Source organism: Aquarana catesbeiana, linkage group LG03 (assembly GCF_042186555.1).
Source record: "Aquarana catesbeiana isolate 2022-GZ linkage group LG03, ASM4218655v1, whole genome shotgun sequence".
NCBI lineage: Eukaryota > Metazoa > Chordata > Amphibia > Anura > Ranidae > Aquarana > Aquarana catesbeiana.
The window spans coordinates 327,349,120-327,369,958 of record NC_133326.1 but is presented as its reverse complement, the minus strand read 5'-3'; the positions used below and the strand labels follow the sequence as shown (position 1 = coordinate 327,369,958).

Genomic DNA, 20,839 nt, shown 5'->3' with positions numbered 1-20,839 from the left:
AGCGGATTTCAGTTTTTTTGTTTTTTTTTTAAGCATTAATAGCATTCAACTATCTGCATAGAAGAAAAAGAAAAGCTGGATTTTCTCTACTTCCTAGGGAAATATAGAAGAAACTCAGAATGCTGCCAGGGGCAATGTAAGAGGTATGTTTGATAGAAGAGATTATATTTGGATACAGTAACATAGCTGATTCTATTTTTGATTTGATTTCAAAAACTTAAGCCAAAGTATGGTAAAAATAATGTGCTGAAAACATTTTTTTCTGTTACAAATGAATTCTAAAACATCTTTAGGGACCTACCTCATATCCTCCTGTTTGTGAAGTGTCAGGTAGATTTCATAGATTTTTCCACGAGGAATGGCATCTGGAGGTATAAGCAGGCTAAGGCCTGAGGTAAAATAGACAGACTAGCTCTAATGCATTGCCATATGTACAGTTTTGCACATATGCTGTATTTGACAATGAATACAGATAATGAAAAATGATGCACTTTAGAACTCTTTAAAGCACATGTGTACTAGTAAATTAAAAGATAACATAATTGAAAATGAAACAATGTGATGCTCTTTAAATATTCATAGCTATTTCTCAGCAAATGATAAAATACTGAACGCGTATTGAACTGTATCTAAAGCCAAACATTTTTTACGTTTTGGAATAGCGTGGAAGGGCTTTTTTCTGGTTTTTATTGTTGTCTGTTTCACTGCTGGAGATATTCACCCTCTCTATTTTTTTTGACCATTGTCACTTAAAAAGAGGTCTAATGGTGAAACCTACAAGTGCTATAACTGGAGGTAAAAGGAGGCATTTCCAGGTTCCTACTTCCTGCCAAACGCCACCTCCATGGCCACCACAAGTATGTATCGTGCAGTGCTGTAATGCTGAATTATTGCACTGCTTTTCCTAAATCAGTGGATGGCAAGTCGGTCAGCACACATGGACCTCAGATACAGTAGAAACATGCTAACGTGGTCATAAGTGTCCAGTATCTCTTTGCACATAAAGGCATTCCTGCAATTTTTACCTTTTGCAATGTTTAAAATGTATTAGCAAAATTCCCAAATGTTTCCTTCTGTACATTGTAAAAACACTATATTTTTAGATTACAGTGGCCACAGCTAAATTTAGTAATGATTTAATTATCCTTGCTAAATACCAGTCTTTACTGAATTGCCAAATTTTCTACATAGCAACATTTTGAATCTCTAGAATACTACAGACATTGCCTGTCTTTACTGTCCTGGAGGTATGTGAAGAAAATCCTTCTCAATATCCTTCCCCAGCCCATTGATTTCAACCCATTACCTTCATCACTGACCTAAACATATGTCATAATGATCTGCACTTGCTGGCTCAGAGTTTGGTTGCTTTGGTGCATGATGCAAGAGGGTCAGCATACAGATCACTATACGAGGTGTGTTTATTAACCATGTCAATACCAGGCACTTACCCCCCTTCCTGCCCAAGCCAATTTTTAACTTTCAGTGCTGTCACTTTTTAAATGACAATTGTGCAGTCATGCAACACTGTACCCAAGCTAAATTTGTATCATTTTGTTCCCAAAAAGAGAGCTTTCTTTTGGTGGTATTTGATCACCTCTGGGTTTTTTTTTTTTTTTTCTAAACAAATAAAAAAAGACCAAAAATGATGAAAAAAAAAGTTTTTCTTCATTTCTGTTATAACATTTTATAAATAAGTAAGTTTTCCCCTTCACTGATGGGCACTGATGAGGTGGCACCAATGAGGTTGCACTGATGAGGTGGCACAGATGGGCATTGATGATGGGCACTAATAAGCAGCACTGATGGGCACTGATAGGTGGCAATGATGGGCACTGATAGGCTGCAATGATGGACACTGATAGGTGGAACTGATATGCGGCACTGATGGGCATTGATAGGCGGCACTGATGGGCACTCATTGGTGGCACTGATGGGTACTGATAAGTGACACTGATGGGCCCTGAAAGGCTGCACTGATGGGTACTTACGGGTGGCACTGATGGGCACTGATAGGTGGCACTGATGGGCACTGATAGGTGGCACTGATGGACACTGATGGGTGGCACTGATGGGCCGTGATGGGTGGCACTGATGGGCATCACTGTAAAGGGGGCACTGGTGGGCATTACTGATAGGCACTGATTGGCATCATTTTTGCGCACATATTTGCATTATTTTGGACACAGATTGGCATCTCTGGTGGCCATGGGTGGCATATCTAGTGGTCATCAGTGGTGGTCATCCCTGGTGTCCTGGTGGCATCCTTGGTGGTCCTGGGTGGGCATCCTTGGGGGGAACTGCACTGATAATCAATCAGCACAGACCCCCCTCTCAGGAGAGCAGCGGATCGGTTCTTCTCTACTCGCGTCTGTCAGACGCGAGTGAGGAAAAGCCGATACACGGCTCTTCCTGTTTACACCATGATCAGCTGTGATTGGACACAGCTGATCACATGGTAAAGAGTCTCTGTCAGAGACTCTTTACTGAGATCGGTGTTTCGGTGTGTCAGACTGACACGCCACACCACCAATCGCTGTGCTGCGCACCCCCATGGGCGCGCCGCCTGTTATCCTGAAAGACATCATATGACGTCCAGTCAGGATAAGGGAACCACCGTCTGGCCATCATTTTGCTATAGGCCGGGGGAAGTGGTTAAATTACAAGACTGTGATCCCACCTAGTAAACAAAGCAGTCAGAACCAGATATAACTGCATGCGTGGTGACCTTGAACATGTTTGAACCTGCATGACAAGCAGCAACACTCTATGACGTTCAGTTGATTGTGAGACGCCATTTAGTTTCGTTGTGTTTTCTGTAGTGTGCGAAAAAAATGCTAAGTTTAAAAGTTGAACAAAGTGTGAATTTGAATTTTTTTGTAAAATTGCACAAAACACTAACAGAATGTTTTAAATGCTTACTACAGCTTATGGGAATGAAGGCCTGTCCTGTGCTCGTGTGTTTGAGTGGCACAAAAGATTCAGCGAGGGACATGAGGATGAATTCCCAAAAGTTAATCTAGTGTTTAAAGGGACACATTTTGAGTCAGTTGATGCTGTAAAGAAGAGAAACAGCTGACAGAAATTGATTTTCTCCATGCCATTGACCAGTGGAAAACAAGGCTGCAGCAATGTATTAGTACAAATGGGGAATATATTGAAGGGGACAAGTATTAAATATAAATAAAGGTGAGTTTTTTAATCAGTCTCATTATTTAATAGACACACCTCGTAGTGGCCATAGATGTCTGTACCCACTGTTGAGTTTACTTGTAGAACATGCACCTGAATAGAGTTGTGGTTTTCACCTGAATGCATTGAAAATCCTATTCCAAGCAACAGTCTTAAAATGCACAACAGGTACATTGTGTAGAAAGTTCATATGCATCATAGCTAACTCCAGTCACTTGTTTTCTTGATTTGTTTTAAAAAATTGGTCAAATACCAAACATACATAAAGAAAGGGCAAGTTTAAATTAACTATGTGAGATATAATCTGCATAAAAGAACACTTGTTTTTAAATGCAGATCACATTTTTTGAGGCAGTGTTGCATTGCTGATTCCTTTCTAACCAGTGTAGCAGGGCATCCAGTCCGAATTCTTAGTAGAAAGATTTTCTCTGTACCTGGTCTGCAGCTTTGAGAGTGGTGGGGAAAACAACTAGTCTAGTAAATACCTGTATTTGGGATCTTTAGACGCCCTCCTAGAAAGTTGAAGGTTCCATATGCCATATTGTTGGATCCACGAGGCAGAGTACGGAAATAGGTCTGGGTGGAGAGACGTGGCAAAGTGTGGCTATGCTCCCTTGGTATACCTGGTCCCATAGGTGGCAAAAGATGTCCATTTGTTAGCTGAAATTTATTCCCACCATCTTGACGTAGGCATAAGGATCCTTGGTAGGTCATCGTGGCTGTGCTAAGATCTGGCTGAATGGTTAACAAGTGAGCTTGACCTAATAAAAAAAATTAAGTACAACTGTTATAAAGAAATATGATAACCTGATTTAACTGTACCACTTCAGATCATGTAGTATCAGTAGCTATGCTCAGTGATGTAACTAGATCAATGAAGGACTGGTAACCTTTGGATTAGGGGGCAAACACAACCAAATGGACCATTCATGGTAGGGACAGATTTCTGTGGGTTAAAAAAAGAGTACCATGGTGCCACAGTGATTGGTGGGCATAGTAAAAGTCAAGTGTTCCTAAAGGACATGATTTATTGTTATAAAACTTTTCATATTTTCAAACATCAGTTTCCTATGCACTCTTGGCATTTGGTCAATTGACATCTCAGAACTGCAATGAAGTATCTCCACATACTTTAATTTTATTGGTCCCCTAGTCAACCCCAAACTAAATATTCCTGGGACCTAGTGCAACATATGGGTCTTCTCCTAACAAAAAATCCCATCCTCTATAACAATCTATAACAACTGCTACACCCAATATTCCCAACCCTTGCAACTCTTCAGTAGAGTTTCCCTGTTCCTGGTGTATACTGTATGGATAAGACTCCCTCAGTCAGATCTGCTTGCCACAATCATGGCCACTCTCCACTGCGAGAAAGTGTCATTTAGAATCCCTTACACATCACATGGTTCAGACCGCATCTATTTTGAGGGCAAGCATGTGGGAATAGTAGAGCATTCTCTATCCACAAATACCACTAACTGTTTTTACACCAGGTCCATAGACAGAATAACCTGATATTCCACCCCTTTGGCTTCCACAAATGTCTTTAATCTTAAAAACAGACATTTAGCTATAGCATAGGGGAGAACTGCAAGCCCCCATGAACTGAGGCAAATGGGACATCTGTGGACCCTAGTCTTACAGAACATTAAGAACAATGTTTTTTTTTTAAACAGAAGAAGGGGAATAAGGCTCTTATCAAATAAGTGGGGACTATTGTAGGCACTACAGACAAAGGAGACTCCAAGAACAGAAGTATAAAATATTATTACTTTATTACATATCAAAATAAAATAAAATTGCTAAAATAGATGGCTTGTACAAATTTAAAGACAGCTCAAGAATGTAGCTGCCAAAACCTTGACCAAAAAGCAGTAATTAAATGAGACATCCAATGCGTTTCGAAAGTAGGGGTTTGGAATCTTCTTCAGAGATGCTCATATAACAGGCACAAAGGTATTCTACATTTGTAGAATGTTAGATGTCTCATTTAATTACTGCTTTTTGGTCAAGGATTTGGCAGCTACATTCTTGAGCTGTCTTTATATTTGTACAAGCCCTCTATTTTAGCAAATTTATTTTAATGTGATATGTAAGAAAGAAATAATATTTTACACTTATGTTCTTAGAGTCTCCTTTGTCTGTAGTGCCTACAATAATCCCCAGTTACTAAGAGGGTATTTTGTTTCTGTTTAGGCTGGGATGATGGCACTCTTACAGCTCTCTACCGTATATTCTTAACAAATAATCAAATGTTTGCCACCTATTTCTGACATGGTAACAGATTTTTGATTCTGCATCGATTTCAATAACAAATGGCAGCATTTTTCTGCTAAGGTAATCAATTCTGCATTATAAATGGGGTTCCCACTACACCATCACACAAGCATAAAGAAGAGAGGATGGCATGTAGTGTTTTCTGGAGTGGATCGCTGTCTTCCACCAATAAATGTTGAGAGGAAACCAGTTTTATTGATAGCTTTAATGAAATGATGCAAAATTCCTGAGCTTATCTTAGAAAAAGATGCTGACATTTTTATTAACAAAAGTCGCAGCACTGAAAACCCCATATAATATTAAAACCGTGTGTTGCACAAAATATATTTCATATATAGGTTTAGAACATATTTTTAATGAGACATTTATTTAAACACTGGAAGAAATTAGTGTAACTCCATCCTAAATAAGTCAAAATTAGTTTTTAAAGGGCTATTAGCATCTAAGCTAACTCTAGGCAGCCAGCCAATGATCACTTATGATTTTTGTCTGTTTTCCCCTAATGATATCCTGCTCTGGCATTACAATCACGGAGTGTCTGTTACTACTGTGCATACATACTGCTTTTACGCAACTAACAAATGTCCCTAATAACAACAGAATACATTTTGAAGATGCTGTATTTTCCTGAGGGGCCTCACCTGCTTTGCCAGGCTTGAGGCTGACAGGCTGGAACGCAGCTGTTAGAATGGAGGAATCAGCCACATCGGCATCCAGACCTTCTTTCCTACGCCAGCACACCAATATCACAGCTAGCAGCAGCACCAAGAAAACTGCCACTGCCACCACTCCCACGTATAGGGCAACGTCCTCGGGAGCGCCCACAGCTGCAGCACCCAAAGGAATAAAAATAAGACAACATGAATTATTTTGTAGGAGACATATTAACCAATTTAGACACATTCATGTTAAATTAGCGTACATACATTTACATATTGTACTGTAATGCTGTAAATTATTTTTTTTTTTTTTTAGAAAACATGCAGACATTAATTTAATCCAAGACCAAAGCTTTATTTATTTTGGATGGAATGGAGAATGGTTAAAGCCCTTATAAGGTGTGCTTTTGCGTCTGTGTCCCATTTGAGAGATATTCCTTTATTTTGTTTTCTGTGAACACAACAGGCAGTATGTACGTGTGAGGAAAATCCCTCTTTTAATGGGAAGAAGAATCTCCAGTGTGGGAGTGACAAACTCCTTAAGACTCGGTTCACACTGCTGCGACTTGTGGCGACTTGAGAACTACTTTGATAGAAGTATAGAATACAAGAGAATAGAATTTGGATATAAGTTGCCTTGAAGTAGTACAGGAACCCTCTAATTAAGACAGCTCTCATTGACTAACATGGGATTTTCACATGTCAGGTAACTTGGGGTCTTAAGTTGCAGCAGTGTGAACCAAGCCTACTAACATTTTTTTTTAAATCAGCTTTCTGTATGTAAGAAGCAAATAGAAGGATGAGTGCTACCAAATGGACCATTCGAGGATTGCCAGATTACCAGCAAGAGGGGGAATGGGATGAACTGGTGTGCAAATGTGACTTCTGGATGAAAAACTGAACAACTGAGGGATAGGGCATGCTCCATGTGTGTATCTCATAGTAAGCGTTATATCACATATACTTTATAGACATATATACAAACATACTGTATGTAGAGCCTCCACACAAATTTCCCACGCTAGAATGTAAAAATAATGTTTGTCGTTCTATGGCATGGAATTGGAGAATCACCAGTACATTCCTATGTTACAGGACCATACTATGGTTCACCCTGCAAGTAAAATATAGCATTAAACACAAAACACAGTATATTCACCTGACTCCAGCCTAGCAGAAAACAAGCTTTCAAAGTGTCCTTTATACTTTGCATTGTGAACAAAACGGCTGAACCTGAAAGCCCTGCAAGCACTGCCTGTAATTTGGGATCAGATGTGACAAGCAGCTAAGCAAAACGCAAAACTTTTACTGATCTGGAATGTCAGTTCTTTGTTCAAGGATACGCCTGTTTCAGAGAAAGGAACACTGCTAGTCTAATCTATATTGCATGCTGTTCGCACTGCGCTGGTGAACAAGTAATGAGCACCAATCACTATTTTATATTGCCTGTAATAGACCATTTTAAATAAATTACCACTATCTTGAAAATAATTCTATTTTGACTACATTATATATTATACATTATATACATATATATTGTATTGCAGCTTACCAATTCTTACATATAAAAGCTGCATTTGTTTTCTTTGTTATGCTTTCTTTTATTTTAACCCTTGTGATCCTGCCAGTAAGTCTGTTGTTTTTCAACAGAATAAGCTGTCCTGCAGATGTAGCTGTTAGAGAGTTGAAACAAACCATTTAACATAGACAGGGGTGCTTACATTCGTCAGCTTTTGTTCAATTATTTAAAACCTTTATCCCAAAAGAAAAAAAACTGTTTGCTGTAATTGCTTAGAAAGTGTTTTCTGGCGTTTGGCTTTAATTTGTAAGTGTATCTAAATCTGCTAGTGCATCCAACACTCCCCTCCCTCAAAGACTGACAATGGCGCTGTCCAAATGTGTTTCTGTTGCTCTTTCATCCAGAGCATAGGCACCCTTATACAGGAGATGTATTACTGGCCAGACCACCAGGTACAACTAATTCTGCCACAACATCTAATGATTGGTAGGCCACAATATATTACAGTTTTGGTTAGGGGTATAATACTAATTTAATATTTAATGATAACACTTAATATATGAATTATTTTTTGGTGCGCACAGTTCAAGCTTCTAAAACGTCTTCTATAATCCACCATATACGCAACACCAGGGGAACCCTTGTGGGCAAGAATGAGGAAATTGCTAAAGAATTTGAGAGTTTCTATTCAAACCTTTACAACCTACAGGCCAACCACATCACCCAAACCACCCCCGAAATAAGCACTGAACTCATCAAAGACTTCCTTTCCTGGTACAGCCCTAAGCCCCTAACCCCCCAACAGTCACTTGATCTTGAAAGCCAATTATCGGCAATAGAACTGGAGATGGCCATTAAACAGATAAAAACTGACAAAAGCCCGGGCCCAGACGGCTTTACCCTCCAGTACTACAAATCCTTTACTGATGTTTTCTCCCCCCAACTTTTAGCTACCCTTAATGCTCTAGAGGACCCCCAGATCAGAACAGACAGAATGCTAATTGCCCCCATTACTGTGATACCCAAGGAAGGTAAAGACCCCTCATTAGTAGCAAATTATAGACCTATTTCCCTTTTAAATGTAGACATTAAAATTTATGCAAAGATTCTAGCCAATAAATTACTCCTCCTTCTGCCCGGTCTCATCTTCCTAGACCAAGTGGGCTTTGTCCCTGGCAGGGAGGCCAGGGACAACACCATCCTACAATGAACCTGCGCCACTGGCTCACGTCTTCCAAAACCCAAGGATTTTTTCTTTCACTTGATGCTGAGAAGGCGTTCGACAGGGTGGCCTGGGACTACAGCCGTGAGGTTCTCCGGGTGATAGGCCTTGAGAGCCGCATGATATCATCTATAATGGCCCTGTATTCTGGCCCCTCTGCAGCAGTAAAGGTCAATGCCTTCCCTATCAGCAATGGTACATGTCAAGGATGCCCACTTTCACCCCTGATTTATATACTTAACCTGGAACCCTTTCTTAACAAGCTAAGAGTCAACCCAGACATCCAAGGGGTAACTGTGAAAGAAAGGGAGTTCAAGGTCACGGCTTTTGCCAACGACATTTTACTCTCTTTAAAATCGCCTCGCATTTCCCTACTGGATCTCCTCAAAGATCTAGAACTCTTTGGCAAGATTTCAAACCTCAAAATCAACCACGCAAAATCACACGCCCTATACATCACCCTCCCCCCCCCCCGAAGGAAGAACAAAAGATGCAATCACCTACCTTGGCATTCAAATCCCTGCCCGCTTATCAGACCTTTACCTAACAAATCACCACATTGCCCTACTCAGGGTCCAAAAACACCTTAAGGACTGGGCGGGCCTGAATGTATCTTGGTTTGGTCGCTCTGCCCTGATTAAGATGATCATCCTACCACACATACTATACCTGCTACAAGCAGTCCCGATAATCTTACCACCAGGCTTCTTCTCTACGTACCAGGAGGCCTGCTCTGCCTCCTGGTACATACCTCCTGGCATGCATATGGTCAATGCAGCCAGACTCTGCATCACCAAACATTGACGCTCCACTTGCACTCCAACGATCAGGGAATGGTTTGCGAGAATCTCCAAAATAAAGGATATGAAGGAATTGATCCATATCTCGCAAGATAGAATACACAAATTCCCAATCATTTGGGCCTGCTGGACTCATTTCACAACCACTGATCATCAGTATGTCCCATACTGGCTACTCTATGAAATCTGCGTCAAGCTGCAGGTTACCTTGGGCGGGGGATTGGTGTGTGGGTGCAGATCCTCTCCTGACAACCTAACAAATATCCCCCGCATACCTCCCCCCCTCTCTCTGGCTCCCCCACCCCTATCTCAATACCCGCTTCTCACTCCCTTTTCCTGCCATGGGTCTTACTCCCATCCTCCCCTCTCTTTTCTGCCTCCTTCTTCTCCTTCTTTCTACATCTCTGCTTTCCTCCTTTCCTTATTTTCTATTTATTTTATCCTATTGCTGAACCTCTACCTCCTTCTAAATCTCAGTTGCACTTGGACACTGTGCCTTAATGTTAGGCACCTTTCTTCTGGTACCACATATGCCCTATTTGGTCACAACACTTTCTTATCTTTGACCAGGAATGAATCCATAATCCCTTTCCTCCCCTTGACCAAATCGGGGGGGGGGGGGAATTTAGGGGGGAGGTGAAAAATGAATATGTGACCCTCTGCCCTCCGACGCCAATTTAAAATTTTTTTAAATTCGTTCTTGGTCTTTTTACTCCAAGCTGCACCTCCATGTTGTATCTTTTAAATGGTACTTATATATTGCCCTGGTTATATGTTGACATGTGATTATATCTTTGATCTGTATGTTCACCTTTTTATATTGAATAAAATCTTTATGGAAGAAAAAAATATATGAATTCTTTTTTTTATTTCTCATACCTTTATTTATATTTTTTGCCACGTTCAATGGCAGGCACATGGTGCATATCAGTGCAGTTACAGAAAGCACAGAAGTCAGTGTTAATAAAGTGGCTGTGGGTGTAGAAGTACACATTGGTGCACTGATGGCAAGCACAAAAAAAGCATGTAGGCATGTGCAGTCTGATTTCTCCACTGCAGGTGGTGCTCAACTGCAGCAGCATTGCAGAGAGAGAGGAAGTCGAGAGAAACATGGTTCCTCTATGGTTCCTAGAGTCACCGGGGCAGCATCCAGTTGGATGCTGGCAGGCCATGTGACTCTGGTGAAGTACACATTGGTGCACTGATGGCAAGCACAAAAAAAGCATGTAGGCATGTGCAGTCTGATTTCTCCACTGCAGGTCTCTGGTGGGCATCTTGGATCAGACAGAGTCTATTTAAGACCCTGGCTCCTTGGATTGGTGCACATTCCGCGAGTTTGTAGTGTAGAGACAGGTCACCAGTCTATCAGGAACAGTGAATAGTGGTATGGAGAGGCTCCAGATAAGTAGGGAAAGGATAGGGACACACCATCCATCCTGGAAGCCTCCTGGTACAGCCTAGCTAGGCCACATTCCACCCCTCAATATAGATATTGTCAGCACCACTGAGATCTGCTGTGCTACATGCTGCTTTTACATCTTGTGAGTATTCCCGGTTGGGTTGTCTTCCTGCTGGGCTTGTTGTGAACTGCCGAACTTTGACTTTAATACAAGTTCTATTTTCTGCAATTTGATTCTGGGTGTTTTCTGCGACTACACCCACTCAAATGCGCATGTGTTCATTTGTGGCAGGCAAAAAAAGTGAGCATCAATGAATTTGGAGTGGACGCAAATGGCCATTGCGAAGAAAATATCAAACTGCACACGCCCTTCAGAGATGCAGTTTACCAGATGTCAATCGTACACAAATAAATACAAATTTTTTTCTTTAAATTTGGAGGTAAGTAATTACATACTGTAAATTACTTTCAAAGCATCTAACTCCTTACACTTACAGTATTCGCATTTGTGCAGAATTATCTTGGACATGCAATCTGTATATGAGGCTGGGACAAGGAGAAAATATAATCTCCATTTTACTTTCTGCATGAGTGAATTTGATACAAATTGTAGTTGATTGCTATTCTTCACGTTAGTATTATAGAGGGACAACAATGGCCATTCAAGTCTATAATGAGTTAATTACGCTTGCAAATATCAGCAATAGCTACTTATAGCATTACAAATCACATGGGCAAAGAGGAGTTTTATAACATGGCACATTGTAAGATTATATGCACGTGGCAGATTTCTTTCACAAACAATTCTACAAAAAATTTTAGAAGCCTACAAATTCTCTTTAAGCAAGCAATAATGGGGTGCAGATAACCAATAAATATGCTTGTTACCAGGCACAGTGATTTTTCAACATGTTGAAAAATTGAACTCATTAGAAAAATGTGATTTCTGTTGAGAGTGTGTCTAAAATCTGACTTTAATCTTAGTGCAGACTTCTGGAAAAATCATTGAGCCAATCACACAAGCATGAGATTATATTTTTTTGCCATATTGCACACTGAAATGGAAAGGTAATTTATAATAAAAACAAATTACAGTGTGGGTTATGTAGCAATTGTAAATGCTATATTATTTTGAATTTACTGTATATTTTTGTCCCTGAAAATGGATTTACCCCTTAGATTCATAAGTGCTTTTTTTCACCCCGACATATTATTTACATTGTTTTTTAAAATAACCTAGAGGTTGGATAAAATGTTTAGTGTAGGCTAATGCCCTGTACCCACGACCGGTTTTGCCGTCGGAATAAACTCTGAACTCCGACGGAATTCTGTTCAAGCTGTCTTGCATACACACAGTCACACCAAATTCCGACCGTCCAGAATGCGGTGACGTACAACACGTACGACAGGACTAGAAAACGGAAGTTCAATAGCCAGAAGCAAATAGCTTCCGTCTCGTACTTGCTTCAGAGCATGCGTCGTTTTTGGTACGTCAGAACAGCATACAGATGAGCGGTTTTCCCGATAGTAATTAGTTCCGTCGGAAATATTTAGAGCATGTTCTTTATCTAAGTCTGTCTGAATTTTCAATGGAAAAAGTCCGATGGGGCATACACACGGTCGGAATATACGATGAAAAGCTCGTGTGTACACGGCATTATAGTATAATTATTAATATTATTTTTTTTTCTAGATATCTATATCAGACCAAAAATTGGGACAACTAAAGAGAAAAGAGGGACAGAGGGATTCGGTTCCAAATGAAGGATAGTTGAGAATCATGCATGTGTGTTTGTATGGTCTACACCGACACTTAAACATTACTAGCTAGTATTATGAGTTTAGGCTCATTATGGTTCTCATACCTTTATTTATAATCAATAGGGGACCTATATATTTACAGCTGCCAACCCACTAAGAGCCTGCTTTGAGAATGTCTGTCTGAATTTCCGGACTTCCATTCCTGATCTTCATGTAAGTTTGCAATGTAAGGAACACACCTACATTACCAGTGCTCAAAGTCATGGTTAGAGCTGCATGAAAATGAATTAGCTTGTAGAAAAATCAACAATCCAATCCCTGGGGGGACCTTAATCAGCATTACGTTTTAAGGGGGGAATTAATTAATTAGTAAAAGTCATTTAACTCTTCCACTACGGCCGACATTAGGCAATGATTTATCCTTGTTGAAATAGGATTGTTTTCTGCTTAGATAGCTCATGAATTATCACTGATTAAACTGAGCAAATATTTTAAGAGGGGCTACAAAGAGAGATACAATCTGAACAGGCAAATATAAAGCTGGCAGACTATAAATGGACTACCTATGTAAAGAAAACAAACTGTAATTGTCAAGCTTGAGACATAAATAGTAGTCTTAAAGCATACATAAACCCAAGAACCCAATTATAATATATTACCGCTTACAAATACTTAGACAAGGTGGATGGAATCGTTTTTTGGTTTTTTTTTGCTTTATTGCACCTGTTAATCCGGCAAATAACACACTTCGTGTCTTAGGCTAGGTTCACACTATTATAATTATAATATTACTATAATATTTGCAATATACGCATCCCATTCGTATGTCAGGAGACTGTGACCGGCTCTCAATGGAGCCAGTTCACACAGCGCCGGGACGGCTGCGGAGCAACTTGCACAGGGGTCATGTGGGCGGCACAGTGGTGTAGTGGATAGCACTTTCGCCTAGCAGTAAGAAGGGTTGATGGTTCAAATCCCAACCACCACACTACCTGCCTGGAGTTTGCAATGTTCTCCCTGTGCCTGCGTGGGTTTCCTCCGGGTACTCCGGTTTCCTCCCACACTCTAAAGACATGCTGGTAGGTTAATTGGATCCTGTCTAAATTGTCCCTAGTATGTATGAATGTGAGTTAGGGACCTTAGATTGTAAGCTCCTTGAGGGTAGGGACTGATGTGAATGTACAATGTATATGTAAAGCGCTGCGTAAATTGATGGCGCTATATAAGTAACTGAAATAAATAAAAAAAATAAGTAAAATCTTTTGATCTGTTTCAGGTCCAAATGAAGCAAAAAATTTAGACTGAAATCAGACCTAAAATGGTGAGCAGGGAAGCACCGGACCCCTGCCGTGAGCCGCTCCACATGGCAGTGTGAACCCTGCCTTAGAGTGACAACGCACCTTCAACATCAGGGCTGCTGTTAGAAATGACAAGGCCCCGTACATCCTACCTGACAGCCCCCCACCCCCCCACCCACCAAAAAACAAAACAAAATTACATTCTCACTAAAAATACAATAAAATCATTATTAGTGGACACAACTGCAACATAACTTACAAAATTCCTGCTAAATATTACAGATAAACCTGTATTGCGTTAATAATTAAAGCTCTGTATGTGGATGAGGTCCTAGGGCTCATTCGTGTGGGTGCTGTGGCCTGTATGTGAATCAGCAGATGGTTTGTGTGGTTGGAGCTGTGTTCAGTCAACCTTATGCCAATATGGTATAAAGATGCAGTTGATTGTATGAACACAGCCACAGGTCCTAATTTGACAGGCATCTGGATGCAGGTGTACAGCCCTGAATACAGAAAGTGTGTATTCATGCCCACTCACCCACATCTGCGCACCTTTCAAATTAGGACCTGCGGTTATGTTTGTAGAGCCGCTGCATCCTCATAGAGTAACAAGCAGCTCCAGCCAGTACAAATCACTCATTCACATGGCCAGAGTTCCCATGTGAATGAGTCCTTAGGGCTCTCGTTCACATGTGAGGTTGGGGGGACGATAAAACACCACAGCGGTCTGCTTTACTGACCCCCTAAACTGCTACCCCCTTTAGCTGCAGAGGCATCACCTGGGGGTGGCCACTGCAGGAATTATATCCCCTGTGAATGGCGCTGCTCTGCAAGAGCCCCACAACTGCATGCGATACACACGTTTGCAGCATGCTAGAGGGGGTTTGAAGGGGTTAAAGCAGGTAGTGAGGAGGTGATATAATACTCTCTGAAGTGTGATACAAATACCAATTGCTCTTGAGAGACCAAAGCATTCTTTTTTTTTTCTTGCAATATTTTGCTATTTCTTTTTTACATTTTTGGGAGGACTTGGGTGAAATATCAAGGGTCTAAACAGACCCCTGATGTCTCCCTTTTGAAACCGAGAAAGAGACTGAAGGCATAGATTCCTCAGTCCTTTTTTCTGCAGGCTCAGCTGCGCTGCACAGTGAATGAACAGAAAGTGCAAACTGGCTTCCTGTATATTCCTGTATATTCACAGCGCTCACTGGTTTCATTCAGGAAAGGAAGGGGCCAGTATATATGACATTTACTGCCCCCCTACTCTCTATCCTGAGAAGATACCCCTGGGTGCCCTGCAGCAGCTGGTGAAAGAGCGTGGGGGGGGGGGGATCTGAGCTACAGCCTGCACAGAGGAGGTGGGTCAGAAAGTGAAGAGGGGTGGCACAACTGGAAATGATTCCCCGATGTGGCTCTCCCTGCAGCAGCTGCAGCCAGAGGCAGGGAGAGGAGGGGAGCTGGCAATGGTGTGAGGGGGGAGGGCATATAGGGGATAGGAGCAGTGGGGGGGTGGTAATCAGGAAGTCAGTGGGGGGTGCTGGGTGCAGATGCTGGAACCCCTGCAGTGCAGAAAGTGGGGGGGGGGGAGAGGAGGAGAAGCCAGCTGTGCTGAAGGGGGATCAGATCTCGGGATCGGAGCAGGGGGATTAGTGGAGCCAGGTGCCGAGACTGGCAATGGGCTCTGGGATTTAGCCTGGATCGGTGGGATGCTGGATTTTCAATGAAATCCCAGGACAGTCCGGCCCATTCTGGAACAGTTGGGAGGTAGGGGTAGAAGAAAGATTAGCAGTGTTATGCAGTCTAGGGGATAATGGTGTGCTGGAATTTGGGCAGGGCAGAGCGACTAATCTTTCTGTTCAGGCTGTCAGGCTGGTTAGAGGAGCAGGAAGCAGAGGTCAGTTCACAGAGGCAGAAAGCACTATCTACACATGCAGAGGGGCAAGGCAATGTTATATGAATCTTGGGAGAAAGCCTAGCAATGTCTCTCAGGCTGCTGACACCCACATCATGCTCCTGGGCTAACAGTACAGCATCTTTCTGGAGAGCACAGTACTGTGCACTATGAAGCAGGGGCAGGTCTGCAGTGTGTAATCCTGGCCAACATGCAGGAGTTCAGCTTCTATCTGTCCCCTATATGAAATTACCCTGTGGTGTGCTATGTTGGTAGTGACGATGGCGGCAAGCAAAGAAGGCCGAGTCCCCCTACCTCTCCTGATAGTAACATTTATGCCCCTCCTGCCCAACCTCCCTCCCCCCGATCTGAATGCTATAAGTCCCCTCACCTTAGAGCAGGAGCCGCTGGGAGCCAGATAGAGGGAGCTGGAGCTGAGGGGGTGAAATTGAGAGGCGGAGCTGTGCCCACTGCAAAGAATCATTGGTTACTTGGACACCTAGCAACCAATGACTGCAAAGAAGAGGAAGGGGAGGGGAGAGAAGCAAGGAGCTCAGGCATGCTCTGACGACAGGAATCTTCACTGGCTGCAGTGTGTAAAAACACACATTGCTTCTGAATGGAGCTTGGCTGACACAGATACTTGAATGGATCGCCCTGCAGCGCTGCCGGAGGGAGGGAGGGAGGGAAAGAAGAAGAACCAGCAGCGCTGCAGGGAGAGCCACAAGAGGAGCAAAAAAGCAGTACATCCATCCCTCCTGCGCGGCAGGTGCCCGGGCCCCCCTTTTGCACTGATGGGGCCGGGCCCGGTACAGGAGGGCCAGCTGTAATGCCTTATCAGCGGCTCACCATGCTGTATCTATGGAAGAGAAACAATGTCAACCTAGGACACAACTACAGAACACCTCCCCATCTACCCTTCTTCATACCATATGGGTAATTTGTAATCTACAAACACAGCTGGGAACAATATAAGTGCTTTCAAGTGTATGTTTATTAGGCTAAAAGAGAGCAAACAAAAGAAGTTTTCTGTTAAGCCGGGTACACACTTATGCCCTGTACACACGATAGGAATTTCCGATGGAAAATGTGTGATAGGACCTTGTTGTCGAAAATTCCAACCGTGTGTAGGCTCCATCACACATTTTCCATAGGAATTTTCCGATACAAAAAGTTTGAGAGCAGGCTTTAAAATTTTCCGACAACAAAATCCGTTGTCGGAAATTCCGATCGTGTGTACACAAATCCGACACACAAAGTGCCACGCATGCTCAGAATAAATTAATAGAAGAAAGCTATTGGCTACTGCCCCGTTTATAGTCCCGACGTACGTGTTTTACGTCACCACGTTCAGAACGATCGAATTTTCCAACTACTTTGTGTGACCATGTGTATGCAAGACAAGTTTGAGCCAACATCCGTCTGAAAAAATCCATGAATTTTGTTGTCGGAATGTCCGATCAATGTCCGACCGTGTGTACAGGGCGTAACAGTTTTTCGCTGGGTTGCACAAAAAAACTGACAGCTTCGGTCGGAGACACTGTACTAACAATGCAAGGTTCGTCCAACGATCTCCCCCGTTGAGCTGTTGTGTTCTGACAGGGAGATGCCCCGCCAGAACACTCCGATCAGTGCTCTCTGCCATTGGCTGAGAGCGCTGATCGGGAGTCAGTCAGCTGCTGGTTTTCCAGCATGCACGTCCGACAAAAGCCGGATTCTGGCGGACAGACCGATATACACATGGACAGAATGTCAGCTAGTTTTTTTTGAACTGGCAAATGTCTTCCAACTTTCTGTCCATGTGTACGTGGCTTTAAGCTAGATACACACTATACAATTTCCGTAGATTTTTTTCCTTTAGATTTACCACAACCATATAACATGAGGTCAAACCTTAAGTGTTTCAATTTGTATGCAATCAGGCAGGCCCTTGTACTACATGGTTTTGGTAAATCTATAGGAAATCAGACAAAAAAGTTGTATAGTGTGTATGGGGTCTAAAGCCTCGTACACACGATCGGGTTGTTGGCCAACAAAACTGTGGACTTTTGTCCGAAGGGCGTTGGCCCAAACTTGTCTTGCATACACACGGCACACAATTGTTGGCCAACAATCGCGAACGTAGTGACGTATTACATGGTTTTTCAGCTCTTTAGCGCCATCCTTTGGACTCCTTTTGCTAATTTCGTGTTAGTAGAAGTTTGGTGAGTGTTGATTCGTGCTTTTCTTTTTGCGCTTTTCATTTATCGCTTTTCAGTTCTCACTTTTCATTTCGTGCTTTTCAGTTTGTTTCTGAGCGGCCGTTCATCAACCAGCCATGTTGTGGAATCGGAGGTGATAACATGTTATTTATTATTGGCCTTGGAGTTATTGCTTTGACATTATTTTTTGGTTGAATAATGATTTGATTTGGTATATTCTCTATATTTTTGGATGCATAGAATGCACTTTTTGGTTAAGTTCTATTGGCAGATAGCATGTCTAATTTTATTTGTTATCTTTTTTTAATGCACAATAAAAAAATTGTGGAGAATAATACTTGGCTATGGTGTCCTTTTATGAAAGTGTGGTAAAATACCGCTTTTCAGTTCTCAGGCATTCTCAGAGGAGATCGCTCTCTTCTGAGTGCCTGTTTATGAAAGTGTGTAGATCGCTTCTCATGTTGAGTTGAGGATCGATCTACAAACGCCGGGAACTTCTGAGAACGGCTCCTCTCACTGTAATCTCGCGTGATATAGCGGGATTACAGTATGAGGAACCATAAAATACAAAGTGTAACACAAATCAGCACACATTATTCCCCAACATATTAATAAAATAATAAAGTTAAATTCCCCCTACACAATATACATTAACCTAATTATAAAAAAACATTGTTTTTATCAATATTTAAAGATCATACATGTCCCTATTTAAATGTGAATGGTGTATAGTAAATGAATGTAATGCACATATGTAATGCAGCTATACACCATTCATATAAATGCAAAATACATTTATAATCATTAAAAAAATAATTTTAATAAAGTATACAAGTATAAATATTTATTAATAAATTAAAATAAAATATATTTCATAATTGGTAAACATAAAAATTGATAAACTGGTGCAATGCGAGAACACTGCGAATCCATTCCCGCATCGCACCGACTCACATGTCAGTTCACACTGCCATATGCGAATCGCTGGGGAGTGTCAATACATTGTTAAGGACACCCCCAGTTCAGCTTGCATATCGCACTGCGAACTGACAGTCCGGACATGCGATCCGATTCTGGTCCGAACAGAAAAAAGGGTCCTGTGCGTGTTTGCACCGAATGCGGTGCGATATCAGCCATACTACCTGTACAGCTGATATCGCAACGCACAGACATCGCATGTAATGTGAATGGCAGTGTGCTGCGAATTACATGCGATGCCTGTGCGATGTCCGGCATCGCACAAGTGTGAACTGGGCCTAAAAGTTAACACCCCCAAATCAGTTCGCATATCGCAGTGTGATCTGCAAACTCGGACAGTGTTCGAATCGCATGGGTGTGAACACCCATGCGATCCGATTCTGCTGTGGACCAAAAAAAGGGTCCTGTAAGAGTTTTGTCCGAGTGCAATGCAAATTTAGCAATACTAAATTTGCAATTGCAAATTTAGCAATACTAAATCTGTATGGCTGAAATCGCATTGCACAGAGATCGGATGTGATTTTGCACTGCAGTGCGGTGCGAATCACATCCGATCTCGGACACTGCAGCAGTGGGAACTGGCCCTAAATCATATTGCATTTGCACCAAAATGGTACAGGACCCTTTATTTGGTCCGCACTGGAATCGGATCGCATGGGTGTGAACACCCATGCGATCCGATTCCTGCACCATTACATAGTTCGTACTGCAATTTGTGAAATGATCTGGGGGTGTCATTAACTTTACATTGACACCCGCAGTGGTGCACAGATGTCAATGTAGGTGCGATGTGAAAACCCACTTAGGAATCACGCTGGTTCACGCAATGCACAAGTGTGAACCCAGCCAGAGACGTGAACATCTAAAAAAAAATATATACATATATCTATATATGAGAAAAATAAGGGGAACTAGGGGAAAAAAAGGGGGACAATTGAGACTTTATATGAAACACATCACTAGGGCAGGCTGAGTCATCAGATGTAAAAAAATTTGTAAATTTATTGATACCACATGAGAAACAAGGTGCAATAGATGATACTCCCATATAGTCAATAAATAAGGTACAAAGTATGTAAAACATGGCAGTAGGACATATAATAGTAGCATAGTAACATGTTAAACATTGTAACATAGGTAGATTGCAGCATCATCAACATAACACCCCACATGTGTATACATAATTAATATTGTATTAAAATCAAACTGATGGCTAAAACACTAAAATGCCCATGGTAAATACATATTCGTTGTGACATGTCAAAAAAATATGAATGTTCAGTTGTATTGCTCGACGCGTTTCGTGGAAGTTTGTCCACTCATCAGGAGCAGCTATCTGGAAATATCTAAAGTAACGTATAAAGTAGTAATTAATGATATTTTTGTTTCAATATATCTAAATATATCTATATATATATATTATATATATATATAATATATAATATATAGATAATAGATATATAATATATATATCTATCTATCTATCTATCTATATATATATATATATATATATATATATATATATATATATATATATATATATGTAAAAATATATATAATAGATGTATCTATATATAGATATATCTATAGATAGATATAGTCTATATATATCAATAAATATCTATTTATCTATCTATAT

The 20,839-nt window shown here is 41.3% G+C and overlaps 1 protein-coding gene across 4 annotated transcripts in view; it reads right to left on the bottom strand.

Annotated features, from left to right (window-relative positions):
- Window positions 1–20,839, bottom strand: part of UNC5A (unc-5 netrin receptor A) — a 596,423-nt gene that overhangs the window by 94,924 nt on the left and 480,660 nt on the right. For 2 of the 4 annotated variants that reach the window (XM_073620469.1, XM_073620471.1), the window contains 3 exons: window positions 6,114–6,308; window positions 3,678–3,953; window positions 302–389 (listed from right to left, as the gene is read on the bottom strand). In XM_073620469.1, the coding sequence (XP_073476570.1) occupies window positions 302–389; window positions 3,678–3,953; window positions 6,114–6,308 (559 nt within the window). The remainder of the gene's footprint in view (window positions 1–301; window positions 390–3,677; window positions 3,954–6,113; window positions 6,309–20,839) is intronic. The other 2 variants (XM_073620472.1, XM_073620470.1) reach the window with 1 other exon arrangement.